The sequence below is a fragment of the Leiobunum rupestre genome, chromosome 4 (genome assembly GCF_980474605.1).
Source record: "Leiobunum rupestre chromosome 4, qqLeiRupe1.1.hap1, whole genome shotgun sequence".
In the NCBI taxonomy this organism is placed as follows: Eukaryota; Metazoa; Arthropoda; class Arachnida; order Opiliones; family Sclerosomatidae; genus Leiobunum; species Leiobunum rupestre.
The window spans coordinates 18,434,157-18,455,447 of record NC_143387.1 but is presented as its reverse complement, the minus strand read 5'-3'; the positions used below and the strand labels follow the sequence as shown (position 1 = coordinate 18,455,447).

At 34.3% G+C, this 21,291-nt stretch overlaps 1 protein-coding gene and 2 long non-coding RNA genes across 3 annotated transcripts; 1 reads left to right on the top strand and 2 right to left on the bottom strand.

Annotated features, from left to right (window-relative positions):
* Positions 1-5,310: 5,310 nt before the first annotated feature.
* LOC149946548 (uncharacterized) lies at positions 5,311-6,576 on the bottom strand. The gene is made up of 2 exons (XM_090170806.1): positions 6,188-6,576; positions 5,311-6,130 (listed from the first exon to the last, which is right to left on the bottom strand). Exons 1-2 carry the CDS (start codon positions 6,574-6,576, stop codon positions 5,311-5,313), a joined length of 1,209 nt encoding a protein of 402 aa, XP_090026932.1.
* A 4,986-nt stretch (positions 6,577-11,562) lies between these two features.
* Positions 11,563-12,260, top strand: LOC149946547 (uncharacterized). Its single transcript, XR_016480271.1, has 3 exons — positions 11,563-11,630; positions 11,698-11,789; positions 11,865-12,260. It is a non-coding gene; the product is annotated as an uncharacterized LOC149946547 (long non-coding RNA).
* A 5,024-nt stretch (positions 12,261-17,284) lies between these two features.
* LOC149946546 (uncharacterized) lies at positions 17,285-18,106 on the bottom strand. Its single transcript, XR_016480530.1, has 4 exons — positions 17,991-18,106; positions 17,640-17,837; positions 17,427-17,556; positions 17,285-17,363 (listed from the first exon to the last, which is right to left on the bottom strand). It is a non-coding gene; the product is annotated as an uncharacterized LOC149946546 (long non-coding RNA).
* Between the last annotated feature and the right edge of the window lie 3,185 nt (positions 18,107-21,291).

The following is a 21,291-nucleotide window of genomic DNA, read 5'->3' as shown; positions in this document are numbered from 1 at the left end:
GCTTAACAAAATATTTCACAAAATCGAATTGAGTCAAATATTTATTTCACAAATTTCTACACATTTTCCAAACAATATACTAAAAACCTTTATTTATTTTTGTGATTGGGAGAAAAAAACCTGTAGGGATGGCGAATGGTTGAGCAGTTATTTTCATAGGTGGATTTAAGAGCCATCCCTATTTGAATACAGCCAATTATAGCAACATAAAAGGTGTAATTATCACCACCGCCTACATTTGGCTGTTGGAACAGAGCTCCAGCCGCTTAGTAGCTACTGATAATACAATCACTAATTCGCTACTCCTACAGGTTCCTATTTCGATATGGCTTATAGGTGCATAATTTTATATAGCCTACAGGTTCATATTTCTTGTTAGAATTTAATTCCATAAAGTAAACAAACTAAAGAATATTCGTCACTTTTTGATAACTTCACGAAGCTCTTCTTCCGTTTTTCCCGCGCAACTGAGTGGTCAAAGTTGGCTGTACTTTTATGTAAATTTTATTCAATAAATTGTACACTAAAGCTGAATATGTAATAAAAATATTGTACAAAATAATTATTTTTATTCTGTTTTAATTTCAAACAAGATTCAGATTACTATGGAAGGTTATTTTTAATTATTGTTATTATCATAAAAGATGTTGTTCTAAAGTTAATGAAATTTAAGTAGATGGCATTGTTTTAGGGCTATTACTTTTTTGTTTGTAAGAAGATGGCATTACAAAAGTTTTGAATAAAAAATGAAAAATAGATGGCATTGCAAATTATCTTCCCTAAAATAACACTAGATGACACTGTACGCTTAATTTTGGTGTAGGGGGCGTTTTAACGTTATTTCCGGCACATGGGTCATCAAGAGTCACGTCACACTAGTGACGTCGCTGCAGCCCTTCAATTGACCAAGAGGGGAAGAAGAGGGAAATCAGTGAGCTCTCGTCGAATGGTAGTGCCGAAGCAAGTAGGCGTTTCCCTTCTTACTTGCGGGGTCATGCAGAATACGGCCGATTATTATCAATGTTCGTAAAAATGCTAGCCGCACTATAAGGTTGGCTCACGCGGACGCGCTGGGCGCCGGTTGTGGGGGGAAAACCTTTGGGGCGGGAATAAGAGGCACGCCTCGAGCTTTTGACGTCACAAATTCCGAGAGAGAAGAAACAAGATCACCCCGTCCGAATCCACGCGACGGCCGCCGGCAACGCGAAAATCTCCGTTAGGCCTAATATTTTTGCGTCTATGCAAACAAAGCCGCAGCACGATATGAAATAAACTTTTGGAACTCTGGAAGATAAACGGTACGTTAAATAAATAATAAATAGAATATATAGTACAGAAATAAATATTTATTGTTAATTATTCCTCAGTTTAAAATATGTAATTGTTTGAGAACTGTAAAGGTATATTAATCCCAGATAATACTTTTTTTAACAAGTCGAAAACAATTCTTAGCTATATGAATTTTTAGGCTTACCGTTAATGATTTTTATAATTATTTTTCATATCAGGATAAATATGGAATAGTTTGAGCTATTTAAAATTTCAATTATGCCAATAATGAAGTGTTGCGGTTGCGTATTGGGTTGTAACAACTCCAACCAAGAAACTAGTGACCAAGATACTACAAATAACAACTTCCATAGAGATATAAATACTAGAAATAAATAGTTAGAACAATGTGGTAAACCAGAAGGCATCAATATTAAAAATGCTAGAGAGTGTTCAAGACATTTCAATAAAGAGAGCGACGCTCAACGAAGGGCGGATAAGAGTAACATACGAGTAATTAAAAATTGTAAAATAATAAGGTTGTTTAGAAGTGGCTTTGGCTATGATATCATTTGTAATAGTTTTTAACAAAAAATATGTATGTTTTTAAACCATTTGAAATAAAATAAGTACAAATTAATTAATAATTTATTTCTTATGAATTTTAAATAAGTCTTACACATTTTATGTAGTTATCTAATGAAATTAAATAGAATGATAAGTAAAAGAATAAAAATAAATATAAATTTTAATGAAAACAATTAAATATAAATTTTAATGAAAACAATTAAATATAAATTGTAATATAATATTAAATATAAATTGTAATATAATATTAAATATAAATTGTAATATAAATTGTAATAAAAAAATAATACAGTTAAAAATTTATGTTTGTTTTATCATAGTGGTTCAAAAAAAACCTGCGGCGGACAGACAATGAGACAAACGTAAATATCGTCTTAGCCCTCCCGAATTACTAGCTCCTCAGAGGACTGGGGAATTTGTGACGTAGTACGCTCCTGCGCGCGCAGGGTTTTTCTCTCACGGCCAAAATGAGAGAGACTAACGTCGCGAGCCGGCGAATGCGCCCCCGTTGCATTATTATGATGTATTACAGGACTGATTAAATTTTATTCTGACTTGAACATCAGTGGCGTAGACCGGGGGGGGGGGGGGTTTCGGGTCCAGAATCCCCCTTGGACCTAACTTTAATAAGCCTGTTCGATCTAACCTTGACGCATGCGCAGTTCGTTCACTGGTTCTTAAAATGTATTGTCGAATGAAAATGGAGGTAGAAATGTATGGAGAAAATCTAGTCAAGCTTAATGTAAAGAAATTAAAAGTTTATTGCGGTAGCTTATCAATTAATTGCAAGAGTAAATGGCGTAAAAAAGAATACATTGAGGCTATAGAAAAATATTTTAGGGAAAAAAATGAAAATCGTAACGTAGAGGAGTCAATTACGTTAAGCCTTAGTGAGAATTTCCAGCATCATGATCAACAGGTGGAAAGCTTTTTAGAAAGTCTGAATGAAAATGTACCAATATGTTCCTCAACACCAATTGTAAATCACACTAAAAGAAGAAAGGGCCAGTTATTGTTAAATAGGGGATGCCATAAATTTTTCATAGGTAAATTGGTAATTTGAACTTTTATATTTAAAAATAGTGTGTAATATACCATTTTTTGCTCAGAAATATCTGGAAAAGAAGGGCCAGAGCCAGACACAATAGAAAATTGGCAATTAAATCCACACCCCTCAGTAATTCCAAAGATAACTTCAGTTAATGTTTACGAGTATCTTGTTCAACGAAAGTCGAATATTGACAGTTCCAGCAATAAGAATTTCAAAGGTTTCAGTCGAGCTGTAGCACATGATGCTGCCAATGATATTATAAATGGAATTGAGACTAGTTTGGTAAGTAAAAGTTATCTAATATTAAACATGTTATTATAACTTATTTCTGTCGTAGGTTTTTGAACAATTCTTGTACGTAAAGTCTCGCTGCTACCCTTCAATGAAAGCGGAGAGTTATAGAGTTATGGTAGTCATTGACCATATAGATTGTGTTATATGTGGAGGTGGCTGTGAATGTGCCGTTGGGTATGTGGTGGGGGCCCAACTACCTTTTTGTCCTTTTTGGCAAAAAAAAAATTATTTTTGAATAATAACGGACTCATGATGGTCATATTTTTAGAGATCACAATGTCTGAACAAATCTACGCATAAATAATTCCGAGAGGAAAGTGTCTTTATATGCAACCATCTAAGCGGAACCAGGGTTAGAATTAGGAGAATTTGGCTGGGAGCTAGAAAAATGTGCTTTTTCCAAAAACAACCAAACTAATTTAGACTTATAATAGGGACTTGGCAGTGCTACGTCACATTTTTTTTCAATAGATTTTAACGTGGGGAGAAAATGTTACCACAATGGCAGCCATGGCCAAAGCTACGGAGTGCCAAGTCTCTATAGAAGAAACTTTTCCCCCGCCAAAATCTCCTATTTTAAAAAGTGGTCCCTTTGGGAAAAAGGACCGAAAGGTAGTTGGCACCCATGTAATAGTAATTTCTAAATAAAAATGCCTTCACAAAACTAATGGTGCTTCACATTTTTAGCAAGTCCGGTAGGTGCAGTCATGTGGGAGCATTGTTACTTTTCTTGGAGCGCTATGGTGAGATAACACCCGGAGATATCGAGATTGCATGCACCTCAACCATTTGTGGCTGGAAAGCTCCAAAATTAAGGAATGTTCAACCTAAGCCACTTAAAGAAATCTCTTTGAACAGGCCAAAACTTTACTCCAAGAGGAATGAATCCACTGACATGGAAAGTGAAAATAATGAATGGGAAAAATTTGATCCTAGACACCCTGATGATAGAATTGAAGACCCTGAAAGAATTAAACGTTTTGTTAAAGCTTTAGTTGACATTTATCCGCAAACTGGCGCTAGGCATTTTTGGGATCTTGATGGTGGAGCGGAAACTGTTCCTCTACCTCATCACAGCAATGAGGTGGAAATATCAACATCCAGCAATGAATCAAGTTATGATATTTCTCTTGATCTGCGCTCTCAAGCCTCAAATCTCATCTTCCATCCTGGTACGTGAAATAATTATACCTAGTTTAAGAACCAACTATAAAGACTTACCAATTCTAATTATTACAGCTTCGACATTCATCACAGTGAATGATTCTTTATTAAAAGACTTCGTTGAAAATCAGAAAATTTCCCAGGAATTAGTTGAATTCATAGAGAAAGAAACCTGTGATCAATCTTCTAACAATTTATGGAAAACCGTACGAATAGGGAGAGTAACTAGTTCAATGTTTGGACTAATTTTTAACTGCAGACAAAAAAAATTTCCAACATCAATTGTAGATTCCATTTTACACCCCTCCAAGTTAGATAAATATGCAAGACTACCACCCGCTATTTTGCGTGGTAGAAATCTGGAACCAGTTGCCAGAAGCGAATATGAAAGCTTATTTGGTTTCAAAGTTCAACCTAGTGGCTTGTCACTAATAGCGGAGCGATCTTTTATTGGAGCCAGTGGAGATGGCATAATTACAGATCAAAATGAAAGTACTCCAGGTGTTTTGGATATTAAATGTTTAGCGGCAATTAAGGGGACGGATATTACAAAAATGGCAGTCACTACCATTGTTGATAATTTTCCTAGCTTCTGTTTAAAACGAAACAATGATGGAGTAATAAAACTAGATAGAAAATCGAATTATTATTGCCAAGTTCAAGGGGAGATGGCTGTGAAAAATCTTAGTTGGGCAGATTTTGTTGTATACACTGAAGCAACGGCAGATGGACTTTTTAGAGAAAGAATCTACTTCGATGATAATTTTTGGAATACTGAACTGTTGCCAAAACTGATACATTTCTTTACAAAATATATTGCTCCATTTTTAATAACTATACAAGTTTAGTTAAAAGCAAGTGTTTTACTTTAAAATAATTGTTCCTAGACACCAGGTGCTTTCAAATTTTGTAATGTTTTAATGAATAGATTGATTAAATAATGTTTACAAAAATGGTTCATAGATATTTGTTATATAAGAGCAAACTGCAAAAATGCTGCTTGCCATTTTAGTTATCGTTAATGGCATAACACCGTCAAATATGTGAAATTTCTTAACTCGACCAATGGCTCTCTCTACATGAATTCTTAACTCTGCAATTCTTCGTGTTTCAATAATTTCATTTTCAGAAAACTGAGCCTTTCCTTTTAGAAAAGGAGGCAAGTTTAGTGTACATTTTATTTCTTTCAATAAGTCTTCTATTAAAAAACCCTTATCCCCAACAACATTATCATTTTCATTAAGTAACAAAATTAAATTCGATTGATCAGTTATTGTTTTATCAGATACTCTCCCTCCCCATCCTTCAGATACGAAAGAAATTACGCCACCTGGTGTAATGCCTACAAGAAATTTTATGGTGTTATGTTGTTTATAGTTAGAAAATGTAAAGTTCTGAGCTGTTAATGATGTTGAACGTTCTATGAACAGCTTCGAACAATCAATAATTATTCTAATGTTTGGATACTTCAAATAACCCTGCGGCATATATTTGTCAACAAGAGCTCTGGAAAGAAATGGAAACATTTCCTTTAATTCTATTTCCATTAACTTGATCCACGTTTGAAACAAGTCCGAAAATGTGGAAGGAGAAATGTTGAACCGATCAGCAATATCCTGAGAGAATAACCCTACCTTGACTCTCATCATTACTGCTAAGAACTGATCAATTAAAGGTAGTTTAAAAGTTCGCTTTCTTATACCAGGAGTTTGCTTTTTCTTTCCTCTTTTAAAAGACATTCTTTCAGCTTTCTCCTGAAAAAAACTAATAAAACAATATGAAAAAGTGCACAATATAAAATTTTATTTGTTTATGTCCTACCTAAAAAGCCACAAGAAAACTGCATAAGTTGGCAATCCGGTATAAAACTTAGTTATTTCATCGTTGTCCTTTAATTTGTCAGAGCTCCATGTTCGTTGTTTTATGGTTTCTTCAAGGTTTGATATCTTTTGTTGCAAATTTCTATTTTCCGTTTCGAAATCACAGTAATCTGTTTGAGTACCTTGACTAACAAATATTTTTGGATCTTGGCTATTCATTGCGAAGTCATCGTCAATAGGGATTTCCATTTGAGTATTTAATGACTCTGAAGTTTCAATAGGAATGTTTATAGAAGTTTCTCTCGCTACGCTTTCCACGGTTTCACTAATGCTAGCACCAATGTAGTCATGAAATCCTAATGAGACTTTGAGCCTTCTCTCCTGCACCATAGTATCCACAAATTGATTATACTTTTCATCCTAAAATAAGAAATACGATACAGTGAAAAAGGCAAAGGCTTAAAATATTAACGTAGTTTTATAACCTAACAAGATTCGTAACTTTTGCTTACCTTAATTTTTTTTTCTTTTTTCGTTACTGATATTTCTCCTATACGTTAGTTGAAGTAGAGCTTCAGATTTCCTTATACTTTTAGGCAAATTTAAGGTAGGAACCCAATCAGGATCACTAGGTTCCCATCCTGGAAAACCCGATACGAAGTGTCTGCTACAAACTCGCGAGTTCACAGAGGGAGTAAAATATTTCCTATTCATTATTTTACCCCATAGTTTAATTCTGGCGGCCGGAAATCTATGAAACCTTACATTTTGCATTCCGAACTTGCTTTTGCAACCCACGACACTACAAGAAACCATTTCCGAATTTCAATTTTTCCAATTATAAATGACTCTCTTCAAACTACCATTTAAATAAGCTTACGGGGAAACTAAAAATGGCGCGCGTAAGAACCAGTAATACCATCTGCGCATGCGCGTTTCTTTCTCCCGTTTTCCCCTAAGTTAGATCGAACAGGCTTATTTTCAACCCCGTCTCGAGCCATTGATGGGCGCGCTCGTATCTTTTGATACATTCAGGACATGAAACGATACTTAAAGACAAAAATGAAAGTATAAAAGAAATGAATTTAATACGATCGTCCGTGACGAAAAATGATCGTGATATAAAAAAGAAACGCAATTTTGAAAATAACTTATATACGAAAGGATACCTCGTTCACCAAACTCAGGGGTAAAAATGAAACGAAATGAACCCGTGCTGCCATCTTTTGTGTTTAGAAATAGTCGGAATGAATTTTACGTTGTCTCTCCACTTTTATTTGATTTTGAGAGGAAATATATTAACGCCATCTAGATTTAACAGAACCAAAGATATGAGCGGTGGGTATCTCTCTTTGATACTGAATCATAGTTGTGACTTCCCATAGCCGTGGGGAGAATGAGAGGAGGGGAGCGGTCGCATTGTTTGCTTTTGAATGAGAGAGAAACGGCCCAAACGGGAAATCCCAGATAATATACTCTCGTATAGGGGGGAGCAAAGGTATTTGACTGTAAATTGCCCCACACGTTCCTGCGCCGGGTGGCAGAGGTTGACTTTTAAGCGCTTAGGTTAATAAAAGCGGCAACCTTTGAAAAGAATGGGATTATTTTCGCAGTATTTTTTTAGTCTGTTGAATTCCCATGTAAAATCCCGTTCAAAATATTTGTTGTTGAAAATGTTTTTGGTTGCCATGATGAAAAGCCCCCACTCCGGCCCGTAAGACAAACATTTATTGGTTACCCTTCGTAATGGTAATTCAAAAATATATAGACCCACCGTGTACCTTATCGGTCGCTTATTTTGTCATGGGCTCTTGGACTATTACTAAAGTTAGAGTTAGGAAATGATAGAAACTTTTAGTACGAGGTGCACGACTTTCAGGGAGGTGGGAGCGAAGTTCGAAATGCCCATCTGGTGATAATCTGTCCAGTGGCGTAAACAAGGGGGGTTTCCGGGTCCACACCCCCCTTGGGGATGTACACGTAGTACATTCAAAGATAGTCCCTTCTTGACCCCCTCTTAACATTCGACCTTCCGCCACTGACCCAGTCCGCCCCTGAAGCCCTGATTTGAGGCCAATTTGTTAGTGTTTCTATTTATCCATTTAAAAATTCATATTTAATTTACATTGATCAAAGAAAGTAAAAATTAATTATTAATTAGAATCGATCCACAATAGCTCTTTCTATAATATAATTCGAACAAATACATGTATGAGAGCGTTATTTTTAAGAGTGCGCGCTTTATAATATTCCAGTATATCGAGTCTCGTGCGTTTTCGTACGAGCTCCCAGGAAAAACAATATGCGCGCGCTCTCTAACTTTAACAGTAGGACGAATCTAAAGTAATCACGTGACCTGCCGTATTTTGCGGAATAATATAATAAAAATGCCAACAAATCACTAAATAATTGGGGGGCTAAGCTTTTGACAGAAAAATACGTGGCAGAAGTACAGCGTATTAAATAATTTAAATTAAAGCTTAGTTTCCCCCCAGTGCTTTGGTCATTTTACTTGTTCGGGTTTTAATGTAATAATAATAATAGTACAATATTTCGTAAGACATTATTAAATTGAAGTATATACTTTGATTAAAAATGCAACATGAACTATCTATTACCATAAGTATATAATATAATATAATACTAGCTAGGGAACTAGCATATTATAAATTATCCTATAAAACACAATTTTCTATTATTTATGTCACAAATGACCATAACGTTCAAAACTCACATACGTAAAAAGATGGTGGAAATCAAACTCAAATGAAATATTGACCTAAAGTACAACGTACACACCACGGAAAGGTGGAATGAAAAACATTAAATTTGGACAGAAACTTAAAATAATTTTATTTTTCCTTTGCGAATTTCTAGTACGATTCCTTGATATTATTACTTGTGTAAGTTCTAGACTTAATCAATCCTATCAAATACTACTTTGCAAGTTATATCGTATTCCCCATGTTCTTTATCAGATATGAAAGCGACCCTAGACTGTCACTGTAGTAGGCCATTTTCTGTATTAGGTCTAAAAAAATAGAACGAACGTTTTTTTTTATTGAAACTGATAAACAGAAATTTTACTGTATTTCATTATTTTTTGTTAATTTTAATTTTTAGTTTAGTATTTGTAAACAAGTGGATTACCAGGACAACCCTTTAGACACTAATAAGGGACTACTGGAACAATAGAATAAGGTTAAAAATTAATTGTGGAGGCCCGAAGGTAGGTGTACGATTTTAAATAGTGATTCCCGCCGCGCGTTACCGAAATAAAACGAAGCTCCCTGGTGACTCTGGTGAGTCCAAGGTTCCAAGAGGTGAGTCAGCTGTCAGCTGATCAACGGTATGAAGGGGGAGGCGCTTTTGCGTTCAAAGCGATGGAAATTTTGGAATTCAAAACTAAAAGTAAAACTTTCACTGAGTGAGAGTCCAGAGTCTCGACTCGACTCGGCGGCCCCGGGATCAGGAGAGTGGAGACAGGAGACAGAGAAAATTAGTTGTAGTTTTGAAGTCGAGTCAAGAGTCAAGACGGAGATTAAACTGATTGATTAATGGTTCAAATAAATTTGAAAACAATCGTGAAGTCTGACGTATTATTGTTTTTCGGGCGATTGGCGAGTCGTAATCGTAATTTGGAAATCGGAATAAAACGGTTTGAAGAATTAACAAAACTGGAAAACACGAGTTAAAACTTTTTAACTAGGGTTCAACTGCATTTAATGCCTGCAAAAGTTGGAATCGTGGCGATGGCGTCGAATAACTCAAGAGTTAACATTTTTCATAAAATGATCAGCTCAAAGAAACATGAAATTAAATCAGAACTTCAACTACCACCAAGTATGTTAAAAGATTCAAAACCGACAATCACACAATCAGTGAACCCAAAGAAGAGAGGGTTCCAAACTGAAGAAATACTGGAACCCCTAAATGCTTCAGAAATATTAGTAGCACCTGATGGAATTCAGGTGAAAGAGGTATGGAGTGATGAAATTTTTCTAGATAAAACTAGTCAAGTGGAAATGGAATCTAAAGAAGATTTTGAGAGTCAGCGAAGTTAGCCAACCTAGTCAATATAATGGAGAGATCCAAGACTTCCATAGCAGTGAATCTAGTGAAACTCAAGATGTTGATGAAGTTCATTTGTCGCCAAGTGGTGAAATTTTAGAAAACGAGGTTACTCAGAAGAATCAGAAATCTCACTGTGGTACAACATCTAGATCATCTGGCAAGGTTAAGCAAACTGAGAAAGTTGTGGTCCTACCAGAATACAGTAAAAATTTCCATTCAACTGCTCTTGGGAAAAAGTTCCAAAATCATATCGAATACCGAGGCCATGCATTGAGTGTAGATAACAAGATCAATAAGTTAATCTTAACTTGTAAATATTGCAACAAAGACTATCGCTCCAGTGCCAAGAATACTGTCAACAATTTTAAACGTCACACAGAGGTAATTTGTTTGGTAGTCTTATCTACGTTAATATATTCGTATTTTCAATTTTAATTTTTTTTTTCAGAAACAGCATCCAAAAGTCCCAAAGCTTAGCCATCACGATATTCTTCAGAAGCGATATAGAAAGGGTGTTATGGACTTAATAGCTCTTGATAACTTGCCGCTCAGTGTAACAGAGGGAAAAGGATTCCAAATGGTAGTTAATGTCTTAAACCCAGCTATAAATACCCTTTCAAGATCATCTATCAGTCGTGATTTAAAAAGTGAATTCCAAGAAAAGATTTTTCCTAGTTTGAAAAAATCGTTTGAAGGTATTGAAGATGGTGCAATTCACTTGACATTGGATATTTGGACATCACGGACGAGAGAAGGAATTTTGGTTGTACGGGCCCACTTCATTAACCATGGCTGGTTACTTGTGAAAAAAACAATTGGATTTAGCCTTTTCAATGAAAAGCACAGTGGTGAGAACATAAGAGCTAAAGTAATGAAGATTATTGAAGATGTTGGCCTAAAACACTCCAGAGTTAGTATTTTTAGTTTTTCTATTATGCTTACAAATTTTATATGAAATTTATTTTTTTAGATAGGAAAAATTGTTGCTGACAATGCTTCAAACATCAAAGCTTTTTAACGATGATTTTCATGCACAATTGGAAGAGATTGGATTCTGTGATGAAGAAGCTGAAGGAGTTGATCTTGCTGAAGCTGATTTTGCTGATGATCTTGGGGAAGAGATTGATGATGATTGTAAAAATTTGGAAGAAATTTATGAATTTTTCCCACAAGTTAATAATTTTTTTTTCATAGTTTTTGACCATTTTGAACCTGATATGTCAAGTTTATCGTGGGATAGAAATAGATGTTCAGCGCACACTCTACAATTAGCTGTAAATAAAGCTTTAAAAATGGACAAACGGGCAGACGAGCTCGTCAAATATGTAACTAAAATAATAACTTTTTTTGAAATTCTCCAAAGTATACAGGTGATTTAAATATAACATACATGGTATTTTTTCCTTAATTTTAATGTAGACCTATTAAATATTTCAGCCAAGCTAGTCGCGAGAGCCAAGCTCGATTTGAAACTACCCGTAAATACAAGATGGAACTCGGTTCTTTTTGCTTTGGAAAGTTTTAAAAACGTATGAAATTAAATTTAACCAATAGAAATTTAAAGTATATAACAAAAGTTTTCTGTCCTCAATTTCTTTTCTTAGGATGAAGTCTTCTTCGCCGCTCAACAAATTATGGTGCGAGCATTGGGTGAAAGAAAACTGAAGGTTCAGCCACCCAAAAACATAAACAATCTAATAAGTATTTTTTGATTACCTATAAATTTATATTATAACCTCTTTTCGCTTCAGGGCTTTAGTAGAAGACCTAGTCACAATCCTAAAACCTCTCCAAGACTCCAACTTGCAACGGAATATCTACAAGGAGATGGGGTTACATCTTCCTTGCTAATACCAGTATTAGTCTATACCATCAACAAAATAGAAACATCTTCTTAGTTGTATCATCAAACTATGAAAGAAACACTCATTGAACAACTTAAATTTCGATTTCAAAACGAATTAGTCCATGAATTGTATACAATTCCAACCATTTTGCACCCGAGGCAAAAAGCAGCAATTTTTGATTGCAAGTATATAATTAGTTTAAGTTACTATTTTATTCTAAGCTTTTTCTTTATTTAGCTGATATGGCGAGCTCACCTCCACTTAAAATCAAAATGGAAGCCATTCAAATCCTCAAAGACACATTGAACTCATTTGACACTTTTAACCAACAAGTGGCAGTGCCTTCTAGGCCTACTTGCGTATCAATTTCAAAAGTCAACACTCAAGAATCTTGTAAGTTAATCTTAAAGGCAAGCCACTCTGTTACAGGATGCCCAAATAGTTAAGTTTAAAAGATTTACAATTTTGAATTTTTTATGGTTAAAGCTTTATATTTGTTAATCGCTTTTATTAAAGGGATCCGCAACCAACGTACTATATACTTTCCACTGTATAAATAAGGGTCCTTAATTTTATATGATGGAAGATACGCATGGAAGGTTACATGCAACGTAGGTTGCGGATCCCTTTAATCAGACTTAATCATATGCAGGGTGCCTTTATAAGCATGAAAGTGATTTGACACTAGGGTAATCTTAGCATTTTTGCATTTTTAACACAAAATTGTTTTTGCGGATAGCAATCTTTAGTTTTATTGGTGCTATGATTCCTCAAGCGACAACGGTGCATCATATCCATGAAGTTGACCGGTACCTTGCTGAAGAACCATACTTAAGAGAAAATGCGTTACAATACTGGGCATTGAAAGAAAAGGATTATCCAAAGTATTTAATGTAAATTAATTTTAATCTACCAAATTAAAACAAAACCCTTTTTAGGCTTTCAAAATTGGCGAAGATTTACTTGGCCTTTCCCGCAAGCTCTGGGGATGTGGAAAGACTATTTTCTATTTGAAACGTGCAAGAAGGGCTAGATTATCGTCAAAGAAAATTCAAGAAATGATTTTTTATAGGGAACATAGGCTTGCTGAACTGAATTTAAAAAAAATGTTAATTTTTTTAAAGCCCAACTACCAAATTATTGGTATGTTCTTTCTTTAACTGGAAGTAGCACATAGTAGTGTACTTCCCATTCTAGACTGAGTAAACCCAAAATTCTTTAGTTGTGCCCTAATTTCGTTTTTTGGGGGAAAATGTTCCTCATCTATGTAGAAATTTGAATCTTAAAGGCTAACTACATGGGCGTTTGGTTTACCTGTAAAGTATTATTTCTGGAAAAAATGTTCCAAAAGAAAATTTTTTTTGTGATAAATAGTGAATTTAGATATAAAACAGTTGCAATAAAAATGTGTTTATTTTATAATGGTGTGTTTATTTATTAACAAATCAATTAATAAATATCCGAACGAATTTCATTTAATATCAATTAATAATTTTATATGGATTAATTAATTTTACCATAATTTAAGATCTAGTATTTATGTTATATTTTATAATTGTTTTCATAACTTATGTGGCGTACATGTACGAAAGTTACGAAGTTAGTCACTTCAGATAATATTATAAATTATAATTAGTAACTAGTTTCATCGTAAATAGTTATGATACTTATGTTTCTATATTTGATTTTGACCATAAAATATATGAAACTTACATTATTGATGGAAATTATTTTGAAATATTAACTTAAGTAAGAAATCATTTATGATATGAAAACATTTAAAAACAATGATTGATAAAACGATTTTTGAAATATTCAATTCGGTAAAAAAATAATTTTTGATATGAGAGGAAAATATTTTAAAAATAAATTTAAATAATTGGAAATATTCGCTGATGGTAACACATAATTTTTAATACGAAAATATTGTAAACATGAACTATATTAGTTTGCTTTGAAATAAAAATAATGATATATTTTAAATCATATGAAATAAAGAAAAAATTTGAAATGATACCTAAATTAATATCTCAAGTAATGATTTATACGTTTTAGACTCTCTAAGAAAAATAAATAAATAAACTGAAACGTTAGAGAGTAGCGTTTAACTTGAACAAATGCGATATATTTACACCCAAAAACTCAATAAAAATAATAATACCAGAGATCCTGCAGTTATAGAGATGCGAAACTCCGCCGAAAACCTCACAAAAAATGCAAGCATCAGCGCCGCCCTTCGGCCGGAAGGAAGCGCCCGTTTCAAGCCGAGAGACGCAAAAATTGTAAATGCGTTTTATTTTCGAAATAAAGTTTTAAAATGCCTGGAACCTATTGTTCAGCGATTTTTTGTAATTCTTGTAAAGCAAAACAGCGCATTTCTTTCTTTAAGTTTCCAAAAGAAAAAGAACGGTCGGATATAACATATGTTATTTTAATTAGAGTTATATTTTAATCTTTGTTTTTCAAAATACATTTCAAAACAATGGCTAGAAAATGTAGGAAAAAGATACCAATTATCTACATAATAATAATAAAATATGTGGCCTGCATTTTGAGGAGTCTTGTATCTTGAACAATAAAACCAGAAATAGAATAACACCAACAGCTATTCCTACCCTATTTTCTAAGGATTATAGGCAGGCATTGAAAAGTAAAAATAAATTATAATTACTATTTTTTTAAGTACAGCTAAATTACACAGTGTTTTTTAAAGGAAATGACCATTGCGCTAATAATATTAGTAGCTCAAACAAACATAACAAAGACCAGTTAGAAATAAACAACCTCCGGAATTGTGATAAGAACTCTGGTATAATAATATAATACATTTATACAAGGTACTTAAGGAAAACTCGCCTTTCTATTGCTACGCCCACTGCATGTAAGTAAATAACACTCAAATTGGAAAATAAAAAATACCTTTGAATTTTTATATTATCTGGTGTTAATCAGGTTGTACAGAAGTACAGGACCACACTTTGCATAACACCATAGAAAAATTTTCAAATTATGTGGATTAACAGAAAAACATCAAAACATTTAAAAATAAAGGGGTTCAAGTAGCTGATTTTAAAATATGCGCAAACAACTTGGTTCAAACAGCAAATTTAAAAACAAGCCAAATATACGCAAACAAAATTGTTCAAACCTCTGGATTAAAGACATAAAAAGAAAAATTATATATAACAAGTTGGCAAGCCAAAATATACCTCTCCTCGGAAGAATTGTCCCTAGTGGTATTAATTTCGAGATAACCCTTAAAGATATATCTCCGCAATTTAGAGTTATTTGTTAAAAATGTTATCCCAGTTCTATCCCGACCGGTATAAAATTTTAATTATAATTAAAATAATTGAGACGAAACGACCAATTTTAATTTATTCAGAATATCATAAGTTAAGTAGTTACAACAGTGAGTTAGACGTACTATAACAATGCACAATTGAATTAAACCCTCTTTACAGTACAAGTTTATCAGTTGAATATAATACGAAACAAATTTTAATGAAATAAATATTTACAGAGGGTATTATAACGACCGTTATAATTTTAACGGAATTGGGCCGATTTTAATTAAACGATAGTTTATCGAAATTTTGTTAAAAGAATATTCCCTAAGGCCGCGCGATAAATTTAAGAGAATAATTTCCCGTCGCCGTTATATTGGAAATTTATTTGATTCGGGATTGCCAGAACTGTAATGTTGTGGGCGATTGATTAGAAAATAAAATGGCAACCAGAATTATGCAAAATTATAAATGTTTATTTTTATTCAGAACAGTCTATGGAAAGTTCTAGATTTAACTTTCATCAATGACACAACAATATATATCACTATAATTGTACAGAACTGGTACTCAAGTGTCTTAGACTAGATTTGTCTTAGTTCATCGTGATTGAAACATAAATCAAAACACACTTACACTTAAGTAAATATCATAATTATACTGAGTAATTTTAACTAAATTCAAACTACGTAACTATAAACTCTGTCTAAATTAACAGCTGATAGCTGTTCTCTACTAATTACTTCCAATCTACTTAATTACCCTCACAGGTTGAGTTGATAATTTCAAGGGTATAATTAGGTTATTCCAATTCAAAAAATAATAACAATCACTTTTATCTTACAGTTTTTCTTAACAGCTGACTTGAGTTAGTTCACAATTACTTTAATACTTTCAGTCTTAAACACGCACGGTTCATACACTTAAGTCCATTCACTCACGTTCCAAACGCGAAACACAATTTAACTCTTTTCTTGACCGAAGACCGAACATACTAATTAAAACCTCAAAGTTACCTCATAACTTTTGAACGACACCAGGACCCCATCCTGTAGTAGTTCGTCTGACAGCCAAGAACTAAGAAAGACGATTTCTTCTATATTGACGGCAACGGCTTTATATACCTTTATTTTGTTTTTATTTTGACCCGTCGAGATTTGACTAAAGTTCGAAAAATTGAAGATATTATATTTTTTACCCGGTTTAATTGAGAGTTCAACACTCGGTGGCGCTATATTATTACTTTGATATAGTTTCCGTGGGAGTTTTGAATAATTATCCTTTTTCTAAGCGTTATTAAAAGGTAACAATGAACTACTTTTTGTGTTTTAACGAAATTTTGTTAAGAATTTAACAAAAATTTAAAACAAAAAAAAAACCGTACCAAAGAATAAACAAACAAAGTTCAATAAACAATATATACAGATATTGTATTAATCCGTTTAGTAAAAAAACCCGCCTTATCATAATTGTTCCTTTACTTTAATATAACACAAACTCAACATCCACAACAATCATACACAAACTCAACACCCACAACATTCACAACACGAACTCAACATTAACGACCTACACATTAACATAACAATAACGAAATATCCGGTGGGCGTTGACGAAAAAAGACCAACCAAACCAAACCCAACCGCAAATCAATCCGTTAACGCTCACCGTCACACGGTGGTTTTGCCAACCCTTCGAGAAACTGCGAACGCAGAAAATTCGAGAAACTGCGTACGCAATGATTACCCTTTGCCCCGAAAATGCGAACGCAGGCCTGACAGATAAACCCACCCACAGACAGACAGACAGACACGGTGATTGTATAACCCCTCCTAGGGGACTTGGTCCCCTCGGAGAGGTAAAAACCATCAATGAACAAAAGTTAAAATTAAGAACACAGGAAAACAAGCAACAAATTTTCTATCAGACATTGCTAAAGATATTTTTGACTCAGAGCTCAAGTTACGATCTAGAAAAGAGAGGGAGGCGCTATACAAGCCAGATCAAAAGTTGGGCACTGTCTTTATATTACCATAGCCCACAAGCATATCGTCAATGGAAAAATGTCTTATGTTTGCCAACAAAGAGGACCACCCAGAAATGGATATCCCAATTTGAGATCCAGCCAGGCTTTGGTGTTAATGTAATTCACGCTCTCAAAGCTAGGTTTGAAAATAAACCATTAAATGAACGTTTATGTTTGGTAGCATTTGACGAAATGAGCCTCACAGAAGCTCTTACTTACAACGTTAAGGATGACGAAGTAGAGGGTTTTGTTGATTTAGGTCTCATAGGCCGCACTAACGATTATGCCAACCAAGTGTTAGTTTTCATGGTTAAGGGCCTTAAAAACAAATGGAAACAGCCGGTTGGTTATTTCCTTACAAAAGATTCCTGTTCAGCTGAGAACCTGAAGCTTTTACTCGATGAATGCATTGCCCATCTAAAAAAAGCTGGTCTGATAGTTAAAGCCATTGTGTGTGATCAAGGACCTAATAATCAAGCCTTGTTTAAAAATTTGGGAATTAACTATAAACAGCCCTACATTACCATTGAAGCGGAAAAAGTTTTTTTTTCTATGATGTTCCCCACTTACTCAAGAGTGTTAGGAACAACTTGGAAATATATATTTTCATCGTTGACGGTCTTCCAGTCAAGTGGGAGTACCTCAGAAAATTTTATGACATAGATGTGAAATTAGGAAAATTCCGTGCAGCCCACAAGTTAAAGAAAAACATCTAAATTTAGCTGCTTTTACAAAGCTGAAGGTATCTCTTGCCGCACAAACTTTTAGCAAGAGCGTTGCTAATGGAATGGAAGCCGCAATTGGTACTGGATAATTACCATTAGAAGCAGCTTACACAGCAGAGTTCGTAGACCGTATGAACGATTTGTTTGATTGCTGCAATTGTTGAAAAATAAATAATGTTAACAAATATAAGAGACCAATGAGAGACGGATCTATACATACAAAAATATTCGAGGAAGCTCTGTCTTGGCTTGAGAAAGTGAAACCAATGGGTTGCCGAACGAAGACATTGCCATGCATTGAAGGCTGGAAATTATCCATCACCAGCATGACATTAATTTTTGAAGACCTGAAACTAAATTATGGTTTTGAATATCTCTTAACAGGGAGAATATCTCAAGATTTTCTTGAGAATTTCTTTGGGTCAATTAGATTGAAAGGAGGGTGTCGAGACCATCCGACACCACATCACTTTAGAGGTTCTTACAGGAGTGCATCCGTTAACTCGCTTCTCAAACCATCAAATGCCCACTGTTGTGATGATTTGGAAGATTTTCTTCTAAACATCGACTCATTTAAAACACAAATAATAATTCCTGAGGACTATTACGAGAGCCTTCCTTCGTCAAATAATTACTACCCTCTTGTACGCTCAGATGAAAATTTTCAAGTTTGTAAAAATTCCATTGAAAACCAAACACTAGGAAAACAAAACATACTCTCATACATTTCTGGTTATATTATATCACGAGTTGTTAAAAGCCACGATTGTGAATTATGCAAAAACCAACTTGTAGAGAGAAATCCATCACTCAGGCCATCTAATATTTTAACTTCATTTAAGTCACGTGATTCATCCTCATTCAGTGGTTTGACAGTACCAACAGAAAAGTTTCTGAAATATATAACAGAGATAAGCGACAAGTTTGATACACTACTGCCAATGGTCATACATCTGAAAAAAATCAAAGAAAGAATTCCCAGACTTATTTCAAGGACAATTGACAAAACTTGGTTTATTCCAAAAGAAGAGATGGAACAGCGTATCACCTGCGTAGAATATTTGGAAAACATAATTAAGTTTTTTGTACAATTTTCCATTCACAGCACTTTGGAAAAACACAACCTAAACCATAAATATAACAAGGCCCAGAAACGTTTAGATCGCAAGTTACTTAAAGTTAATCACTAAATATTAACAAACTTTAAAATATTAGCGTAAATCCTTGATTTAGTCCTAATTTCTCAAAAATCCTGTTTGTTATTTCTTTATTGTGGTTAAACAAGGCCTAAAATATTTTAAAATGATAAACAGTTAAAATATGAACTTTATTTCAAATAAATTTTAAATATAAACTAATAAATTATAGTTCAATTCCAGTTTCAACTTGGTTTCTTCTTCGTTGGCGTTAGCCCAAAAAAAATGTAAACAACGGTAACAATCCTAAGATCTCTGCGATTACTCCCCACGTACAGGCGTCGCTGCGATCGGCAAAAATTAAAAAAAACTGGTTAGCTTAGGGTATAGGGAGTTTCGCATCTCTATAACTGCCAGGATCTCTGATAATACGAAATGATTGTGCTGCCATCTGTGATATAGATGATAAAATTGAAAAGATTTTCGAAACTTTTACCGGTAAATAAAATATTAAAAGATAGGATGGCTGTCGCCATCTCTTAGTAAATATACGAAAAAGATAGATAAGGAAATTTATGTACATCACTGGTCTCGACCCCATCTTAACATTCACTTGACGAATTTCTGGCTACGCCACTGCTGAACATATTTTTATAATTATAAAAGTCTAATGTTACTCTAATGAGAAGCTTTAAAATTGCTCTGTACCATAAAACTATGAGATATAATTATAATTATTTATACCATAAGAGTATAATAATAATTATATTATCATCTTATGATTATACTTAGTTTTAGTAACATTATGTATTTTACGTTAAAATACATTATCGAAAATAAACATTACTATGTTCCTTATCCACGTGAGCCAATGCGTTTCTAATCTGATTCAATACTCTCATGAGTGCAAAAACGACTTTCATAATGGCTTAAATTTAATGGTTTAACTGACTGACCAGAAATAGTTATGACCCAGATGCAGGTGGAGATGGGAGGAAAAAACGAGTATCTTTCATTGAAGCATCCATTTCTAACTATTTTTATTTATTTTTTTATTTTTTTTTATTATTGTGACGGGTGGGGCAATACAGTCCGCTAGTCCACTTGATTAATCAGGTTCGAGATATGTGTTACGGCCACGCCAACGGGGGGATACTTGGGGATAGGGTTGGGACACCCGTGGCGGAAGTATGACAACCACCCGATGGGGGATTAGTGGTCGTCCTCACACGGCCTTCCACAAACTCTGCCTCCCGGACGCCTGGGATTACAGGAGTGAGCCACTACTCCCGGCCATTTCTACCTAAACAAGCCGTATATTAAGCCCCATCATGTTTAGCAGACGCGCGCGGCAGTTGAGAAAATTGAAGATAAAACATCAGACGAGGGCAGGATATAGATTACAAAACCAACTTGTAAACCGTACGAGCGTCCGAGGTAGAAATCAGAAACAACAATTTTACAGGCCAAGCACAGCTAATACGAAAATCTGCGAGAGGTAGACCGTAGACGGCTGACGATCCAGATCGAAAATTTGACCGAAAACCGAAGTGCATAAAGGAAAAAAAACGGTGGCGCGCCTTTTATTAAGGCGGGTTTATAAAGGAGCGAGAAAATCCAAAGAAGCTTGTGCATGAAGCCGAAAGCAGATCGACGCTATCGGAAAAAGCTTTCGGAATCTGCCTCTGCACCGTAAGCTACTGTTTACAAAAGCGCTTGTCGTGCTGAGCCCGTTGCTCAACTTGACGTGATCACGTGGTGTTTTTTTAGTATAAATGGCGGCTACAAAAAAGTCGAAAAATTGTGGTGCTGAATGCAGTTTTTTATTATTGCTTCAAAAACGAAAATTGTTAATTTTAAAAAAGATAAATAAATTAAATTAAAAAAAAACAATACATCCACGAAGGTCATAGAACGGGTTGCCTTATTATTGGTTAAATACGACCACGTGATTGCAAGCGAGAGCCGAGACCCTAGAAAAACACGCGAGAATATCAAACGGAGTTTGAT

Coding starts and splice junctions, on each gene's coding strand:
- LOC149946548 (XM_090170806.1), bottom strand. CDS start 6,576: ATGGTGCAGGAGAGAAGGCTCAAAGTCTCATTAGGATTTCATGACTAC. Junction 6,131..6,187: donor GTTTTCTTGTGGCTTTTTAG/GTAGGACATAAA, acceptor TTGTTTTATTAG/TTTTTTTCAGGAGAAAGCTG.